Source organism: Lepidothrix coronata, unplaced genomic scaffold, assembly GCF_001604755.1.
Source record: "Lepidothrix coronata isolate B3197 unplaced genomic scaffold, Lepidothrix_coronata-1.0 Scaffold12, whole genome shotgun sequence".
Taxonomy (NCBI): domain Eukaryota; kingdom Metazoa; phylum Chordata; class Aves; order Passeriformes; family Pipridae; genus Lepidothrix; species Lepidothrix coronata.
The window spans coordinates 932,014-951,856 of NW_016690192.1; the positions used below are offsets into that span (position 1 = coordinate 932,014).

General features: G+C 38.7%; 1 protein-coding gene across 5 annotated transcripts in view; it reads right to left on the reverse strand.

Annotated features, from left to right (window-relative positions):
- Positions 1-19,843, reverse strand: part of LOC108492771 (BEN domain-containing protein 5-like) — a 922,669-nt gene that overhangs the window by 339,729 nt on the left and 563,097 nt on the right. For 2 of the 5 annotated variants that reach the window (XM_017805434.1, XM_017805438.1), the window contains 5 exons: positions 18,761-18,894; positions 16,752-17,127; positions 10,460-10,608; positions 5,193-5,406; positions 1,176-1,374 (listed from right to left, as the gene is read on the reverse strand). The exons of 1 other annotated variant lie outside the window; for it this stretch is intronic. In XM_017805434.1, the coding sequence (XP_017660923.1) occupies positions 1,214-1,374; positions 5,193-5,406; positions 10,460-10,608; positions 16,752-17,127; positions 18,761-18,894 (1,034 nt within the window). In that variant the 3' untranslated portion in view covers positions 1,176-1,213. Of the gene's footprint in view, positions 1-1,175; positions 1,375-5,192; positions 5,407-10,459; positions 10,609-16,751; positions 17,128-18,760; positions 18,895-19,843 lie in introns of those variants that run through there. 2 more of the 5 variants (XM_017805435.1, XM_017805437.1) reach the window with 2 other exon arrangements.

Here is a 19,843-nt window from a genome sequence, read left to right on the forward strand (position 1 = left end):
ACCAGTGCTACAGGAAGATGATGAAAAATAGTAAGTCTTTCAAGACTACAGAAAGCAGAATTGCAGTAGGAGAAAAGAAACAAATGCTGATAACTCAGGAACAGGAGCCTGAAAGGTAAATAATCACACCTGTATGTGTAAAATACATTAAAGGTTAACCAATATCAGTAATATAACAAATCCTAAAAATTCATCAGTCCAGACCTTAAGTTATCTCTAAATCCTTAATGAGAAAAGAATTCAGGCTATTTTCTTTCACTTACACACGATAAGACATAATTCAAATGACAAATTATTCCTCATAACTTTGCATTGCAAGTCTAACTTCAATGTAGAAAATTATTTTTATTTTCAATTTAAATTTGTACTAAAAGTGTCCATTATTAAATTATGGACCCAGACAAAATGGTACTAAATTTTCTATTGTACATAATCTTGCCACAAGTGTGGCAGTTCTTAAATGGTTTGAAAATACAAATACAGTAAAAAGAGAGTGTTTCAAGAACAGTAATAGGGACACACTGAAGAGCTTTGTACCACAACCAGAAATCTGAAAAATGTCTTGGTGCCCAAAAAAGAAGTGCTTTTAGATTTATTTATTAAAATAAATTATCATGATTTTACAACTTACAGCTTTGAGTTCTTTGTTGTTTATTGGTTGTATTTTTTTTAACTATGACGGCAATGGTGATCTACCTACAAGATAATAAGTGAAAGAGTTCTGTGTTTTTGATCAAATATATTGTTAGAGATCAAAACAAAGATTTCTAAAAACAAACGATTAAAATTTCAGTTCAGAAAAACACTTATTAAAATACAATCAACCCCTTTTCAATAGCAAAGTGAATTTTGTACAGTTCTTCCTTCTAAGCAGATCTTTACTGCAGTTTAGATCTGCCAACTCCAGTAAAACTAAACGTAGGCCAAATGGGTCGGTGTTTGCAGAATTACAACCTATGTACAGAACTGCTGGTAACAAACTGCAACTCACTGGAAAAACCTTTGAAAATTCATTTTTCATTGTGAGTGAACTTACAGTATATCTTACATTATTTAAAAGCAGTTTACACCATGACAGAACCGCTCAAAAAAATGAATCAGTTATAGGAAGAGAGCAACGCTTCAAGTCAGCTTCTGCCATCAGCAAAAACGCCACACAAACCAAAAAACAACACTTAAGTAAAACACTAAGACTTTATTAAAAATCCAAAATTTATTGCAAATTGTACTTTGCAATTTCCCTCCTTTCTTCATTTTTACATGATTTATTGATATCCATGATTTTTTCACAGATGTACTTGTTGACTTTGGAGAGTCTCTGTGCAATTTCAGTTTCATCCACAGTTTCTTGTGCTATTCTATCATACAAACATTCTGAGGAGAAAAAAAAGAAAAGAGTCATTAGGATATTTTTAGAAAATACTATAGCCCTGAGCTGGGCTAACTACACAAGAGACAGCACTGAGGAAGCACAGTATATATTTGTTGCAAGACAAGAGAAGCTTTCCTTGATTCACTGGCTATCTTGTTAAACTCAGCATTTTTCACCAGGCTTGAATCTTTGGCATGACAAACTTCCAGTTATGCTGTGACTACATTAATAGGCCTTCTATACAGAAACAAGGCTAAACCCAACCTTTTACAGTGTCAGTCTTGCCTGCTTAACTCTTGTATTTTCCTGTATCTCCACATCAGATTTAGTCCTTTCCCAGGTGAACTGTCTCACCTGAACTGTTGTTATCTACAGTTCCCAGTGAGCCACTCCTACCTTCACACCTTTAGGAGAGTATGTAAACAATACTGGTTAGGAAGAGAAGCAGTAACCAGTGGGAGAACACTTTAACCCATTTGTTTTACTTTTTAAATCTGTCCCACATTCTTTAACGTCTCTATCGGATGCCCTGTTCCTGGGCATATCTTGCTTTTATTAGTAGATTATTCAGGACAAGAGACATCTCCTTGCTCCTTGAACAACACACTACGTGAACTTAATTGGAATACAAAAAGCAAGCAACAGTAAGAACTGCAAAAGCCATGAGGGCAGTGAAAGTTGAGACAATTTTTCTTCACAGAGTTGGTAGTTTGGTGCCAGAATCCTGCACAGGTTACTGAAATCTGAAGTGGTGCAACACACACAACTCCTTTGTGACAGGCAGGTTTGAGTTTTTCTTTTTGTTTTCATAACCAGAATGATGTATTCTGTTGTGTAGACTTCCCAGATTGGTTAAACCAACTCTGTTCTGCTTTGCCTAGTGATCTATTCCACTAACCATTTATTGCTTCATATACAGAAAGCCATAGAGATTATTGCTTAATTAACATGGTTTACAACATTTCTAATGCACCATATTAAAAAGTTACGAAAATTAAGTACTATGCACGCCTTGTAGTTCATTTGGAAACCTCTGAGAAGTTTTATAAAAGGTTATTTTGCATTAACAAGGTTTATAACAGTGCTCATGCATCATACTTTTTATCATTTCTTTATTACATACTACACAGTGGGGATTTTTAAGAAGCCATAGAGATATCAGACACATTAACAGCTAATGCTGTCGTTCAAAAACCTATTTTAAATAAGTTAGTCTGTGTCCACAGAATGATGAGAACATCTAAAGCAATGTGAATTTTATGTTGTAAGACGTACTGAATATAAAATAAGTGAAATTAATCGGCACACAGCCTGATAGCTGAAATGCTGATCATCAGTAAACCATGGTTAGAAATGCAACACCTAAGAAGAGGCACGTCACTGAGAATCTGAAGAAACCCAGTGTGTTTGCAGGTCACAAGCTTACCCTGCAACAATCTCAGGAACACTCCCAGGTTGTGGTAGATACACCTTATAAGGTGAACTCCCAGTGGGAGACAGGTTGTGTTATTTGTTTAGCCACAAGGTCAAGCAAAGAATCACTTGACTGAACTCGTTCATCAGCTGTAATTCTTAAAGTCAGTGTGACCCAGAGTGATCCATGATCATCACAGTTTTTCTTCTTCCATCTCTTCCATTTCTATGAGGGGGTACAGTAGTAGTTTAGTACTCGTATAAGGATACTGGCCTAGGGGCTCCAAAGAGTGATTTGGGGTTTCTACTCCTTGTCTTTTGGCTTTAGAGGAGCATACAGACACCCCTTCGTATTGCTGAATGGACCAAAGATTCAAGTAGACCTCAAAGACTAACAGGGAGTTTCACTTCCTTCTGTCATGCCTGATCCAAATCTCTGGCTATGGCAACCTGAACTTCCTCACACTTCACCTATTTTTCCACTTGCCAGTAATTTTTTTGCTTTGTTTTCTTCTCCACGGTGGGGCAAGACCTGCTAACACTGACGCAAATGCAAAGGACACGACAACATGGAAACTCATGGTTATGAGCTACCCAGTCCCACTAATGTAGGAAGCCTGCCACCTAAAACATTGGTCAAGCAGTTTAACTGGTCCAGGAGGAGACTGTACAGGCTTGAGTCTAACAAAATGGGAACCAAAGACAAGGTGAAAGAAACACTGGAAAGAGGAACATGGAAAACCAGGGCATGTAACAGCAGAATTCAAATGAGGGTTGAGGCTGAAAGCAAAAGTATGACAGAAAACATAGAAAAACGAGGAAATAGGGAAGAGCTGAATTCCTGGTGAGGGTAAAGGTAGGGAAGAAAAGAAAGGAAGGGCCCCATCTGCCTCTCTCCATGTACCTGTTGGAGCATACTCCCAAACTCACCATAGTCAAAACAATGGGAGTTAGAAGAAAGTTGTTATTTAAATGGCTCAAGCAACACAGAGTGGCCCTGACAGAAGTAGAAGAGGAAATTCTCACAGAAGCAACCTCACCAGCAGGGTTGAGGAGCAACAGGGAAACCAGAAAACAGTTTACAATGGGCCAGTGAAAAATAACCCCTTTTTACTGTATGCTTGTCAGTGTGCATCTGGGTGACCAATTCTGTCTCCATTTGGAGCTGACAAGGGCAGCCACTGCCACAGAGTGGATTCCTTATGTGGCCACTACATCATTACTCAGCTACATGGGTAAGGACTGCACCTAAAGGCCCCAGCCAGAACTACAAAATCAGCATGGAACAGCTTCCACTTCCGCTTAAATTCCCGAAGCAGATTAGTAAAAAGAATCTACATCTTTTACTCATTTCTTACAAACTAAGGAAGATGACAGTACGAAGGTAAGTTTTCAATTTTTCCCCACACAACACAGACACAGACACACGCACACACTCAAAGAGGAATCATATTTTTTACTCCCAAATGTGGTACTTTGGCAGATTACAACACCTCTTAACAAGATCACAGTTAAGAGCACACAGCAACTAAGAACAGGAAATGCAGAATAATGAATCTCAATCAAAGGGAGATTTCTTTCTGCCCTACTGCAATTTCGTATGGACACAAAACCTAAAAATCCAATTTCAGTATGTATTTCATGAGGAATCAACTCAGTTCTAACTTAAAGAGAAGCCTGAAATACCAAGAGAGACAGAAATGATGCAACACAGGCGTGATGATACAAAGGGACTGAAATTCACCATTTATTTTAAGTAAGGGAGAAGGCCTTCTCTCTCTCAAAGTACTACATACATGGACTCAGGCTTGTTACTGAAAGTGTCATTGCAATTTTCCCTGCCAGATGAGGTCAGCGATTTACACTTCCTGTCCAAATTCCAATTCAAGTGTAGCAATTAATTTTTACTATTTCCATTTCCTCCACTTAAAAGGGTAAAGCTATACTTTCTTGCCTTTGAAGGTACACGTATTTTATAGTCACAGCTATAATGGTTTCTGTGCCTCATGCCAGAGCTGGTTATATTCTGGATGACAGAATGTGGTAAAGCTACTCTCGGTCTTGTTAAAAGGAATATATGCATTTTAAAAAAAAAAATCATTATGTTATAAATGAATTCTAGAACAACAATTGTTCTCCAGGCTGAGAGTCCTGCCCTGCAATGGTGATCCCTTCAAACCTTACTGAAGTCAATGTACAACTCTTCAGCTGTGAAGGCCTGCACTGTGCACAGCTATTGCAATGTGTTTGACCTTTCCTGGGTATGTATGCACTTCACAATGCAATAGCAGTCTGAATTACAGTTTTTAATCAGTTAATTTTAAATGAGCTGAAAAGAAGCATCTTTCAACTCAGTGATTAATGGTTAAACTCCAAAGCAGGAAGCAAAAGTTTTCAAATAACCTACCTCTGACAATGCTTAATTTGTGAGGTGAGAGAGGTGGCTTGGGAACGGCATCTTTCTTTTTTTTGGTTGCAACTCCTGTGACACTTCTGTTCTTGAGAACATCTGTTCCCCAAATCATAACCGCTAGATTTTTTGTATACTTTGAATCTCCTTGTGTTACTTGCAGCTGGTGCCATTTCTCCTCATCTACCCAAATTCCACTGCCAAGATGGACCTAGAAGGTAGTAATAATAACAACTTATCTATGGTATGTAGCACACAACAGTATCCAAGTGCTGTAGGAACATTAATATTAGGTACTATAATAACAGTAATTAGGGCTGAACAAATCCACTTTGCCTAACTCTGAAATTTCTCCAACTTTGTGGGTCAGGGAGTTCAAGTCAACCTCTACATATAATATAGTTCCTTTTTGTAATCACTACTTTTCCCCCCCACATAACCTGCCTCCTGAAAGACTGTGGTCAGGAACAGAGATCGAAGAAGGAAACAGTGAACACATCCAGTATTATAAAGTTATGCACAGCATATAAACCAAGCAGTTGCACCAGCCTAATTCAGGAGCAAGATGAAACACGTCCCTTCAACTGAAACAGATTTTACTCAAAGCATATTTCAGAGGCAGTAAAGAGGGAACTACTTCCTAAGTCATATCCTGTACCAGTTGGCAAAATTCAGGCTGATTGTTTAAAGTAACTGAAAGGGGAGAATGGATTTTGAGAGCTCCAATTTCAACATAAGCCAAGAGAGTTTGGAAGCCTTGTAAAGCTTCCAATTCTATCATGGTGTCTATCATGTGCCATCAATGTACCAGGTGAATACTGTTTTGTGGTCAGGCAACGACCCACTGCTGCAACATCATAAACTTCCCATTATCCAAACCATGGGAAGTAGAGATATTTCACTGAAGTGGTAAAGCAGGATAATATGGTGTGAGACACTGGATTATTATATTAATTATTGGCTCGGAACAACTCAAGTGGTGTGTTGTGTGGGGAGGGACAGGTCAAACTTTGGGAAGGTAAGGTGATGCCCTGTCCCACACCCCAACCCCTGTGAGACTCACTGGGCAACTCTGGAGCAGCTGTCAGTCAAAGAGATCCAGCCCAGATCCAGCTACAAGAGTCCAGGAGACAGAGTTTGAACAACCATGGGGACCCAGGGGTGGTAGCTGTAATTCCCTTTTTCTCTCTGTCTTTCCTTCTTTTTCTCCTAATCTCCTTTCTTGATATTTTGGGTAATTTAGGACCAAATGGGCTGGATTTTGCTAAATTGAATGGGTTAGCATGTGCTGTGTCAGTGCTTTGTGGACTGCTTTATTTTGGTTGACTGTTACCCTTTAAACTTTTGCCAAATACTCTTATTTTCTGAAGTTTACCAATAAAAGAGAAAATGTGTGCAGCTTTCCTCCTGTGCTCTCTCCTTCTAAGGCGTTAAAAGAACTGAAAGCTCTTCTAATAATCCAGAGGGTGGATATTGTTGGAGCCTTGTACATTTTCATTTTGGTGAGCTTGTAGCTCAGGTGCTGGTCTTACATATGGGTACTGGGAAATGCATTGTGAAGCTTTTGTAGAGTCTCCAAAAGGAAGATGCTCAAGCCTAGTTTTGCTTATTAGCCTTGCTCAGCACTGACTGTGCTGGGCTGACTCCCACAGGGCTACTCCGTGTCTCTACCACAAGATTCCCAGTGCTCCAGTCTTAAGATCAATGCAGGACAAGAATCTCAGTACTGACTGTCCCCAGGATGCCATTCTATGTTTGAGCCAATAGTCTTGACATTCATGACCCTGTGCAGCAACAGCAAGGAAACAACTCCACAGGTAACCAGCACAGGTCTGACACAAGTGCAGCCAGGGTGCACATGCTGGCCCCGTGTGGAACCAGAATATTTTGTACCTTGTATGTCTATACTGCAGTTCCTGGAGTACAGTGCAGACCCCTGAACTACCTCTGCACACAGAAAGCTTTGTTCACATGGTGATGAACTTCATTCAGTGGGACACACACTTGCTCACCATCCATAACAAGCTAAGGCGTGATCAAGGCATCCCAACTGCCGATCAGAGTTCACTGCACTTACTTTCAGATAATCTGTAAAAGTGCAACATACCAAAAATATGTACCAATTAGACTGCTGTGTATCCAAAACCTAGATTTCATTAGATCTGGTCCAATGGAGGTCCTTCCTATAACACTTTAATAAAAACTTACTGCCACTTAAGGATTAAAAAAAAAATCCCATGAACAAAATCCTATTGCAAAACTGCATCAGGAGACTCCATTTCCCTTAACTATTCTGCCCTTAGTTTTCTGTGGTTTTACTCCTTTCATGTGGCTTTACATAAACTGTGCCTGCTACCCATACAGATCTGAACAGTATCACATAAGTCCCATTAAATGCAATGAAAATTGGACAAAGCTACTGTAAAATTTTATATACCCATAATTTTACTGCCTGTATTCAACCAGATACCATTTTTCCTTTAAATGGAAACTGGTTTTAATTATTAATAAGGGCTATAACCTCAAGAAATTTTTTATTACAACGACATCCTTCAAAAGCAACTAGTTGTTTAAAAACTTAAATAGAGTAATATGAATGGTTTGGCTACCAGCTATGTTATAAAAAGCAATTGAAAATTCTACCTTCCTCAAAGCATAAAACTGTAAAGCAAGCTGCCTTTCCTGCAGAATCTTCTACACTAAAGAGATTCTAAGAAGCTTTTCACAAGTCTGCATGGTATTTAGATCTTGTAATGGACATAAATTAAACTAGTAATAACCACAACACCAACACCCCCTGTTTTTTCCCCTTCTCCATTTTGAGCTTCTTCCTAAGTGCTTTTAAAAAATTCCCCCTTTTGGTACTCTCTACATATTTTGTAAGACAACTTCAATCAGATCTGTGCTCACAATTCAGTTATTTCTTGTTTGATCTTGGAAAAGTTATCTGGAAAAACAACTATAAGTTACTTAGAAAATAACTAAGATCAGGAATGCTGTGACATACCAAATTTTGGAATGTCTGTACTACATTAGCTGTAGAGAGTGCTGTATTTGATCAAAAATCTGATTCCTCTTGGCCAAAATCAGGGTTTGCCTTTGCAAAAGATTATTTTGTCTCTTAGGCTACTACATTATTCATTAGCTTGAAGTTACTTAAAAGAAAAGAACAAGTCACAGGAAGTATTTTTAATATTTATGGTTTAGACAGATCATCTCTTCTTTGAACATGCTTCATTTATTAAAAAAATTATTGCTGGTATGAAACACCTATGGTAACAGCAACTATGTGACAGACAGCCACAGCCACAGAAATCTCACGTCTCTCTTTTTCTATTTCTAGCACTGTTATGGTAAGGAATTTAATCTGTCCATGTCTCAGTTTACCTCTCTGTGCAACAGGCCCAGTACTGTTTCTTATTAATCCCAAAGCTACGGGAAGTTTACTGTACTCCAGATTCAGAAGACATTTCCTTCTTGCTGGAAGAGCTGCCCCACGGGCCAGACTCTTGGCTTGATGAAATCAATGGGAAATTTACTCCCAATTTCAGCAACTGCAGGATCAACCTTCAAGCACAATGCAACAGAGCCAACAGCAAATTCAAAGCAATGCTCACCACTGGAACTGTGCTAACATCTGCAATAGATCTAAAATGTCTCTCAGAAGATGAACTCTTTTTTTTCTTCTTTTATTTTTTTTTCCTTCTTCTTTTCTTTAAATGAATGCCATGGGCTCCTTTTCAGTAAGTCTTTTCTCCCTCTGGAGGGAAGAGATTTATCTGCTTTGAAAGAATCCTACTCAGATCAAATCTGATGCCACAAAGGGCAGGATTTGTAAAAAAGTATTTCAACTACTCTAGTGGTACATGTCAATAAAGGAATAATGAAATAAAGCCATAAATAAGGAAAACAGAAGAAAACTACCCTCCAACACTCTAAATACATTATCAGTTCACATTTCTGGTATCTGAGCCGGCTGTAGCCCCAGTAAACAGGCAAACGAAGACCCAAAATTACAAAAAGAAAATCAAAGAGATATTAATATCTGTAAAGACAGAGAAAACTTCAGCAACAGAAGTGCCAAGAAGCTGACAGATGAAAAAAAGGTGCAGGAAAAGCTGGATACAAATACTAAAGGACGTGCCCTATCCCACAGAACTTAAGTGGAAGAGAAGGAGGTAAACCAAACTCGCACAGTAATGCACCCTAAGTGTTCATTGCACAAATATACACAAAATATACAAGCAAATGACATATTTAAATATATTAGGCAAGAAAAGCTATCTGAAGCAAATACCTGTCCAACTGCCATGATTCTACTATTTTTCGCATACATTCTGTCCTCAACAATTATGTTGAATTCATCTTCAGGAAGGACAGACACTTGTGCAGTCAATCTCAACACAAATCTGAAAATGCAGTATTTCATGCTACTCCATCAGTAATTCCACTGTATGGCAAAGCTGGAATGTTTCCTCCTTAAAGGTTCTCAGATTATAGTTCCAAATGCATATATATACCAAGAAACAGGACCTGCATAGGCATTTCTGAATGACATATAGTTTTGTACAAGAAACATAATGCTCATTTAATGATCACGGCAACAGCTATAAAAGCAGGCCTAGGTAGATGAGCAGATAATGTGTTAAACATGCTGAAGTCTGAAAAGTTCTCTGGCAAACTAGAGCTAGATGGTACTTCATCAACTTTATAATAAAGTATCTGGAAAGTAGCACCACAACAGCTCAACTCAGTGGCAATGCTCCTACCAGGTTCAAGGGAGCCCATTCCATTCCAGGGTTTATAATTACCTCCTGGACTCCACTTCAACACAAACATGAGGGCTTCTCTGCAATATGACTACAGCACATTACAAACATTAAAAACCTTTTAGGAAAAAGTATTTTGGTTAAATAGACTAATGTAACTTTATAATGAGGGCTACTGACTTTGGTCAATATTTGGTGTATTTCTGGATGTCGCCAATTGAACATTAAGTCAATTTGCTTGTGCATGCATATTTAATAACTATATTCCTTGTGTTGCACAGCATTCAGTGCTCTCATCACTGAGGATATTTTTCCATGCTGTTCATATTTGGGTAACTTATCAATTTTTCTCAGCATCATAGCACATCTTTACGAAAACTGAGGAAACTTCTATAAGCTGCTGCTGTGCAAAATCCCCAAGATCATGAAAATTTCACAAGAAAATCACCTGATGGACATTTGCAAATTATTCATGCTATATTTAAGATAAAATACCTTTCCATTCTCGAGAATATACTTGTCCATTACCGGAACAGGGGCAGGATAGTACGTTGATGTATTTGCCTCCTCATTGAAGGTCTTCTGTACCTCAGGCTCAGGTTCAATTGATTCAGGTTTTACTTTTTCAACCTCAATGGCAGGTCCTAGACAGTTAAGAAAAGAGAGCTGTCTGCTATCCCAGAGAACACGAAATCAATCCCTTTATCACCCATGGTTAGCATAAAATAACACATTAGTCATGTTCACTTTAAAGTTAGAAGTAATCTAAACCAAAATCCTACTTCTGAACATCAATAAATAAAAGTAGGATAAGTATCTCTGCTTTATAAACATTAAAATGTTTAATTTTAATTTAAATGTTTAACTTTATTCTTAAAGCATAAGGACAATTACAGATATGGGTAATATTTCTTCAATGCACACTAAGGAAATTATGTTAAAATGACACTGAAGTTATAAACCAAAAGCAACAATAGTAATTCTTCAAATAAGAATTGCTATATAGTTGCATGGAAACCTGCATAATTTACTGTGATAATTACATAAATTATCCACATAGAACCACAAATTTGAAATTTGAAATATCTTTAGATATAATAGAGGCATATAAAAAATAGTGAGGATCTACAGAAATGCTATAAAGGAAACAGGCTACTTAAGCTAAAGTATCATGCACAGAAAGAGTATCAAAGGTTTAAAAACCCCACATAAATTAGAATTTTGATTGTCCAATCCATCCAACACTGATTTTTATTTTTAATGTAATCAACAAAAATTATGCACAGATTAAACAATGGAATACTACTCAGCATATGTTTGAGGCTTCAAAGGAGGATAATTATTTTGTCAGTCATCGACTTTTCTTTTTCAGATCAAATTTATAAAATATTCCTAAAAAGACAGAAGAATGAACTAAAATAACTTCAATTAACTCGATTTCATGATTCCATTCATTGCAGTGGCTCCACCAGAAGTCTAGGCTATGGCCCCAAGCCTATCCTTGTCCCGTGATGTCTGTCTCTAGGATCACGAGAAGCTCCAGCAGTCACTGAAGTTCCAGGCAGGGGCGATGGCTCGGTAACACAGCAAAGTTGCCAGCTTAGACCCTGGACACCAGGAAAATGTGCCACTTCCAAGATCTCTAAGGATAAACTCACACACTCATAAGTGCTGTATCGGACCAGGCTGGTGCTGAGAGCACTGCCCCACTCTGCAGCCCAACCCTGACATCTCCAACAAACGACAGCTCGATCAGCAGGTCACCGTCACCCATCACGGTCCCTCCTGTGTTTGTGCACAAAGACCAAGCCCTGAATTGATCTCACTCTGCAAGTCACGCTGGCACCACAACTCCTGTCTTAGTCACGGATCTTAAATAGTTCCTGTGCCTGGAACAAGCACAGCATTCATTCCTCCTACTTTGTGCAGTTTCATTTAGGGATTATTACACAGTGATAGCAGCGCTTCCTCCGTTGTCAGCATTTGACATTTATCCTATAGCTTATTCTACACCTACATACCCAGCTAAATGTTCTCAGCTGGCTGCCACTCAACGCTCAGCAACGACTAAAAGTTGTCTTGGCAACTCAGACAACCCTACACTGCAGTGCCACCAACTCAAGTGTCTCAAGAGCCAGCCCCAGTGCAAGCATGGCACAAACAGAGAAATCACAAAAACATCCCATCTGCATTATAATTTCACTGTCATCTTAGTAAGCACCTCTATTGTCATGAAAATACAACGGTATGGCCAAGACAAACTAAACTTCCTAAACCTGAGACTGCTGAACTGATTCCGACTGGGGGAAAGACCTACATTGATTCAAGCAGCCAAAGCCTGCCCACAGGATGGGCACACCTGAACAACCAGATGCAGGGATGTAATTGCCAGGGTGACCTTAAGAAGTCATCTTTTAGCTGTTACTTTAAGAAAACGTTCTTCAACAAAGGGCTATTTTGAGTTTTCTTACACTTTCAAAGTCACTTTGAGGAAGACACCTAAGTACAACCACCTTCTTCCTAGCAGGAAACGTTTATTTCAGTTTAAACACTTTTACTACTTGCTATTTAGGAGTCTTTCACTATTTTGTTTATAGTCATATATTGACACAGCTGCAATTTGGTTTCCAGAGTTTCCCCAACAAAAAGAGCTGATTAAAGTCCACAATAACCACAGCTCAGAAAACCTCTGTTGCAACTCATGCTTTACTGCTTGCTTAGCAGTCACCAAGAGAAAGCCTTTGAAAGGTCTTCTTTTATATTCTGATTTTTGACTGCCAAACAGAAACTGCCTCTAACCAGGCAGTTTTCACAGCCACTTTCACCAACCACCGAACTGCATTTTCAACCCAGCGTGCTGTGAATTAGACACGCAACCTGCACTACTGCCTGACTGCTGTGTGCCCAATTTACCACACACCACACTCCAAGCTTCCCCTCTCTACTGTAACTCTTGCGCTCTGCACCTTGTTTTAAGGATAACGAGTGGGACATATAAAAATACATACCACTGTCTAAAGGTTTAACACTTACATAATAAGGATCAGGAAAAAAAAAAGACAATTTTTCAGAATACAAGAAGGAATTAAATGTTTTATTGCAAAATCTCTCTCCTTCTGACTGTAATTTTCTTATAATATCTGAGAGGCCAGCAAGTTCAAATGCAGAATGAAGAACTAGAGGGCTTCCCTTCACCATCTCTTTTCCTCTAAAATGCATCTTGGGCCACACGCTACTGAAAAGTTAGTTAGAAAGTAAAAATAAGTTAAGTGATAAAGTGGTCAATATACATTTGTAAGCAGTAAGTTTTTCCACATGGTCCACCAGAATTTGAAACAAAACAACACGAGTCTGAGGAGTGGCAATATTGGTACTTCCTGTACTTGATAGAAACCTTGGCATTTTTTTTCTGGTTGGTTTTTAATTTATTTATTTTTTTACATCAAAAAGCCAAACAAATCCAGAAGAGCTGAAAACCAGTAATTCCTAATGTGTGGCAAGACATAAATCCCATTTCATTCTCCCTATTCTGGTGTCAGTCCCAAGACACGGCAAACTGGATGGCTGAAATTAAACTGGGATTAAAAATAAAATCTTGAGGGTCTGTATGCACGTGTTGATGAATCAGTGTTTCTGAATGAACATGAATATACTCCCTGACTTTGGAGCAACACCAGCAATATAACATGAAAATGAAGTATTTATCAGGGAGCTAACACCACCCAAGCATTACTGCTGTAAAACTTCACTACTACTGGCTACATACAGCCAGAGAAAACTGCACATGGAGACAAATTTTTTTTAAGAAGGTTTTGAAATTTTTCTTTTGCAATCCAAGGACAGTTTAAAGTCCCTACAGGGGAGACTCAGTTATTTAATACTCTACCTCACTCTCTATTGATAAAAAGAGGGCAAATTAGTGTGTTTTCAGGTGATAAACTGCAAAGGTCTACAACCACAGGGCTTCCTGATCCCAAAGCAGGCAAGGCAAGAGGCTGCCCATGTTCCTCCAGGAACTCAAATGAGGGATACCATAACCTCTTCTACAACAGTCATCACATTTTTCCACTGTTTTGGTCCCTAGAGCCCTGGTCAAATGCCTGCCTCCTGCAGGAAGTGATCTGTTGGGCAATAACACGCTAAAACCATAAAGATTAAACATATCTCCCCGGATCAGTACTGATTTCACTACTGGTATTGGCCACATCCCCCTTCAAGGCTCTTTTATGACAAAGAGCAATCCAGTGTCACCACGTGGAAGATGAAGAACCTCACTCCTCCCACTAGAGTGGCTCAAGTTTAGCAGCAGAGATGAAGGCCTAGATCTAAACACATTGACTTCCAGCTCCTCACTGAAATCAAACCGTTGATGGGAAATTAGGAGACTGACTACTTGACTGAGCCTTAGCTCAAGAGGCTGTTCTGTATTTGATCTGCAGGTTTAAAATGGCAACAGGCACGCATTTCCCACAGCTGCAATTCATCAGCACAAACCAGCTGTCATCTCATGCAAAGAAATCAGAAGTCTCTAAGGTGAAACAGAAATGCAATTAGTTTGCATTAAGTCCAGCCTGCTAGAAGTGCAGCCTAACATAAATTACATGTAATTTGAAACTCTAGGTTTAAGAGATCACTGCAACTGAAGATGAATTCAGGATGTAATTTATTTTCGGAACAATTTTCAGAGATTATTCACATACCCAAACATACCTCATTTGTAAGATGGAAAAGGAAGACTAAAAAAGTCTTTACGTATCTATTTCTTGATTAAAAGTAACACTTTTTCATACTGCCATCAGACTCTCCAATTTATAATGTGCTGAAGATGTCTCCCTTGCTAATTATTCATAAGTTTTGTATTGATCTTTCTAGAACACAGTCGTTTCTCTACTGTGAATGAGGCTACAAGGAAAGGCAACAGAGTAAGTAGCAGTTAATACAGAGTCTTAGGAAATACAAACCCTGTGAAGGACACAGCCCACAGGGCCAAACTCTACCTTTGTCACCATGAAAAGTTCCTTACCAATAATAACAAGAGATTTCTTTTTTTTGAATTACCTATAGCTGATATTTGTCCAGGTATGTGATTAAATTAAAAGAACTCGTCTCCAATGTAATTGAGATTTATTTTCAGTTGTAAAGCAGGTGCCAGACTGATATAATGGAAACCCATGCCCGATATCTGGAGAAGATTCAGTATTTTTTCCAGGAGGTTTTGGGGTTTCTTTTCCTCTTTATTTTTCCCCCCCCTTTTCCTTCTAAATTTTCTTTTTTTTGGCTCAAGACAAAAATGCATCCTTTTTCTTAAAGTGAAAGAAACAAGACAGAATTCAGTAGCTGTCTTCATTTCACTGCTGGTCTCACCACTCCAACTGCTGTCAAGTCTACCAACTAAATTGGTACTTTACGCTGTTCAGCCCCATTGCCTACCAACATCTGGCTCGTGCTCCATTCACATAAATTCCAGCTAACTACTTGCAGATGAAGAAACATCTTTCCATCCAAGGAAAAGTTTAGAAAGCTCAGTGGAATCTACTGCCAACCACATTGCGTTTTTCAGGCTGTGGAAACCTCGCCTAATTAGTTTTATTTAAAAAGTTAACTAGAATGTTTGTAATAAGTAACGACATTTTAATTATGCACAGTGTAACAATGATGAGCATTCACAATCAAACACCCAGTTCCAATAGCTGGATACTCCAAGAACTTGGCTCCAAAGTTGTGGGCACACCTCAACACATGCTACAGCACAGGCACATGCTCTCCCAGGTTCAGGTTTGTAGTGAATGTAACTCAGACCCACATGCAGATTGCATGCACTCGTTCCAGTACAGGAGAAGAGCCAATATCCAATTTACATGCAAAAATTAACTTTCCAGATACACAAAGGCAGACGTAAGAAACAGCATGCTAGGTTCGGATGCACAAATTTCAACCAAGTTTTCAGTCACCGAGCAAATCTTCAACACAGCAGTACCACATTCTAATAGCAAATAAATGTAATTAGTAAAAATTCTGAAGGTATTCCAAGGGTACCGTCTTCAATGAAAAGGATGAACTTTTTATTTTGTCTTTTTTTTCCCATTTATTCCAACATAATGCTTAAATAATTCTTATAAACCCAAACAATGAGCGATTGACTCAGGATAGTTAGAACTGAAACCCAAATTACACAAACCTGCATTTTGTAACAAGTGTTGATAAACGGGACACTAAAATAAAAAGTTTTTTTAATTATTCTTTAACACTCCATTGTTTTTCAAATAGCACGGCTGCTTAAAGCCACTGCTAAGAAGTTTAGGAATATATCACATTCTAATAAGCTACTAATGGGAAGAGGGGTCAGAAAACGGATGGTAACATAGTCACATAACAACAAACAAAAACCCTAACTGAAAAGAATAAATTAGTTTTAGCCCAACTAGTCATTCCAGTGCCTTTTCTTTTTTTTTCCTTTTTAAACTGGAACATATTGGTGTATTTTGCAGATGACGCTTTATTAACTTTTTCAGCATATATCGGAAGGTCAGAGACTCTTTAAAATACAGCTGCTTAAAATGGAACTCTGATTCAGCCATACCAGCACAAAGAGCTCTCCTTTTTAAAGAAAAACCCAGACGTACATAGCATACAAATTCAACACATATTGTACAGCCACAGCAGAAAACCCCTTTAACATTCAATGTCCAGTTTAACAACCACCGCTATTCTTCAAATACGTTTCCGTTACTATTGATCACACTTGCAAAATTCACTCAAACTAGTCCCACTTAAGTCCGGCACTTACCACTACCTAGTCTTAGGAGCAGTACATCCTGGAGCCTCCTGTTCAAGTCTCTGAGCTCTTTCATTTCTGACACGAGTGCCCCATACTCTTTGAGCTTCTTTGCCTGTTGCACAAGCTGTCTCCGCGTTCTCTCCAGCTCCTGTTGAATGTGCCTCATTTCTTCCTGTTGCTGTTGGTAACTCCTCAGCAATTCTTCGTACAGAATCCGAGGAACTACAGCATCGTCCATATTGTTCATGCCTTCTGTAGTCTCCATAAAAGCCTCCTCAGGGCTGGAAGTATTACTGAGACTCATCCCGTTCTGTTTTTCAAGGCGAGCAACAACTGCTTCAATGCTTTTGTGTGTACCTTCACTTTGTTTCCTCCCATCTTGTCTCTGCACGTTACAAGAAAAAAAAAATAAATTAGGAGAGCAGTAAGAAGTAATAAAATCTAAAACTCTACAGACCTGGAAATGGTTAATATTTCCGGTTTCCAAAAACACTCTGCAAAAATGTTTTGCCTAACAGATTCTTGTGGCTATAATATACATCATAACTAACATGTAATTGTAATTTTGCTAAATGCCGGTACAAACTTCTGAGGCAGTTAAAGGCCTTTTTGCAACACTTACAAACTCAGTGTCACTTGATCCTGTATAGTTCTTTTTTAAAAAAGTGGATCTAAATCTCTTTTTCTTTAAAGTTTACCCCTAACATTCAGATTTCCAACAGCAACTGATTTTCTGGTAAGTAAAAGGAAGAATCAGCTGTGTGCTACATTTGTCACCTGTGATGACATCAGAGATGAAAGCAGCACAGGGCACAAAGCTGTTCTGTGAATTGAGGGCTTGTCCTTCCCACACTTTGGGAGACAGAACCTTCCCTGACTATCCCTCCAGCGCATTCACCCAACTTCCTGATGCAAGAGACTGAGTTAACACTATCAGCAAACATTGAAAGGGATTGAAAAACAGAAGCTGGAGACTGAATATAATCATCCAGCCTCATCTCCCTTATCAACTGATCCCTTCTATATTAATACTGCATTGCAGAGGCTTCATGTCCTTTGAACTCTTAGCAGAATTTTACCTTCAGTCACCTGCACAAACCCTACAAATTAAATCACACCTCTTAGGCCTCAATAGTGGTATTAATATGTGACAGTATGGGTAAAGTCACTAAGTTTTACAGGCCAAATATCAAAAGGCATTTGAATTTCCAAGCAAGTGCAAGGAAAGCAAATGCAGTTCATGGGTTAGAGATGAGAAGCTGACACTATCAATTCCCATACCACAATATCCAAGAGTAATGTGGCAGAAAACGAAGTTATTTGATGCTACGCCTGCTGCATGTTCTAAAGACATTAAAAAATTTAAAAAAAAAAAAAAAAGCTGGCCCACCATAAAGAAATGTACTAGTATCATTCCTGCAGCTGCAAAACACATGAAGCCATAGAGCAGTATTTTATCCTGGAGGTTGGCAGACTTTTAAAGAAATCATTTGATATAAAAAAAAAATAAATACATTTCCATAGTGAGTTTCTGGCATCTGGACCTAAAAAGGCAACTGGCAGTTATAATGGAGAGATGCAGTCCTGTCAGTTGTTCTTCTCAGCCACTGCTGCAGTTGGGAAGTCTCAGAGCACCCCTTCCAATTCCAAACAAGCACCGTGCAACAGGCCATAAGTGCCACCGAGAACAGCTGCTCCACAGTCATGGAACTGGGGACTTTTTAAGGCTTTCTGGGCCAAACTGGAAGAGCATTGTTCCAAAAATCTCAGATGGCAATTAAACTGCGCAGACAGGACACACAGGAAAACGTTCAGTTGCACTTACATCAGGTTTTGAAAACCCGTACCCCACCCCCACACACAGTGTGACCCAATTTCACCAAACACAGCATTTTAAGGGGATCAAAAGCAGGCCTGGAATTCTTAAGCTGAGACGTCTGTATGTGCCCCAAGCACTTGCAAAACAGAAAAACAAAAAGGAAAGGGAGGGAAAAACCAAAACGGAAAGACTTCAGTACCTTACTGTGTCTAAGCTCCACATCTTCTTCCCCATAATCTGTAACCTCCCCAGCTTCTTCTATGTGATTGAGAGAGAGTTTGGGGATTTTAATTTTCTTCTGCATCACACTGTTCTCAAGGTCAGTTTTGTCCTCTAAAATGTATATTAAGAATAAAATTGTGTTACATTAATCAGTGTTCTTACTTCCAAATACTATATGACTTAGGTAAGACCAGTTAAAAAACCCCAACCCTCCCGTGCTCCAATCCCCTCATAATGCCACATTCAAATTAATCCATGGTCTAAGTCAACTGATGCCCACTGAGAATTCTACAGTTCCAATAGGGATCAATCTGGCCCAACACCAGAATAAATACTGAAAAATGCCAAGCTAAATTTATGTGACAAGAAGTGCCAATGAGTGGCTTGTACCATCACCAGAGTTGCAGAGGCTGTAAATAAAAACTTCCTGAAAACCATTTGTATTGGTTTAAATTATGTTTACTAACAGTGTTCTCATCTTTTGCTGCAGTTCAAACTCTGCTAAGGGTTAAAGTGAAAATAAACTTGGTAATTCATCCTGTGCTCTAACCATCATCTGTCAGCAGCACACATCTATTTGCACACACAGCAGATTCTGCTGTTCCGCAAAGTGCAGGGCTGGAAAAGGGAATGCTGCTAGAGAGTTGGAAAGGGCATTGCACAAAAGTTGCACAAGAACCAAATCTGTAACAAAATTACTATACAACCCCTATTTCATTAGTTAATGGTACAAATCCTTTTCCTTTAGATATACAAAGGCAATAGTTATATTAACTTTGGCGTCTCATAGAAAAATTGAAGTGAAATATTTTCAAGTCTGAAACATTTTGATGTATCTCAAAATTAACCATTTAAAAATGTTACTCTGAAAAAAAAATAAAAATAATTGAAATATTTTAATATTCCTGAGAAGGTAGGGAGGGGACAGGGAACCAAGAGTTTAGTGTCCCAAAATGTGCCTGTGATATGTAAAATTCCTGCAGAACAGACAAGGTCTTAAAAGATTCACCTGTTCCCGACACTGACAAGGTGAAAGGCATTTAAACTGCCAAGCGTTGTC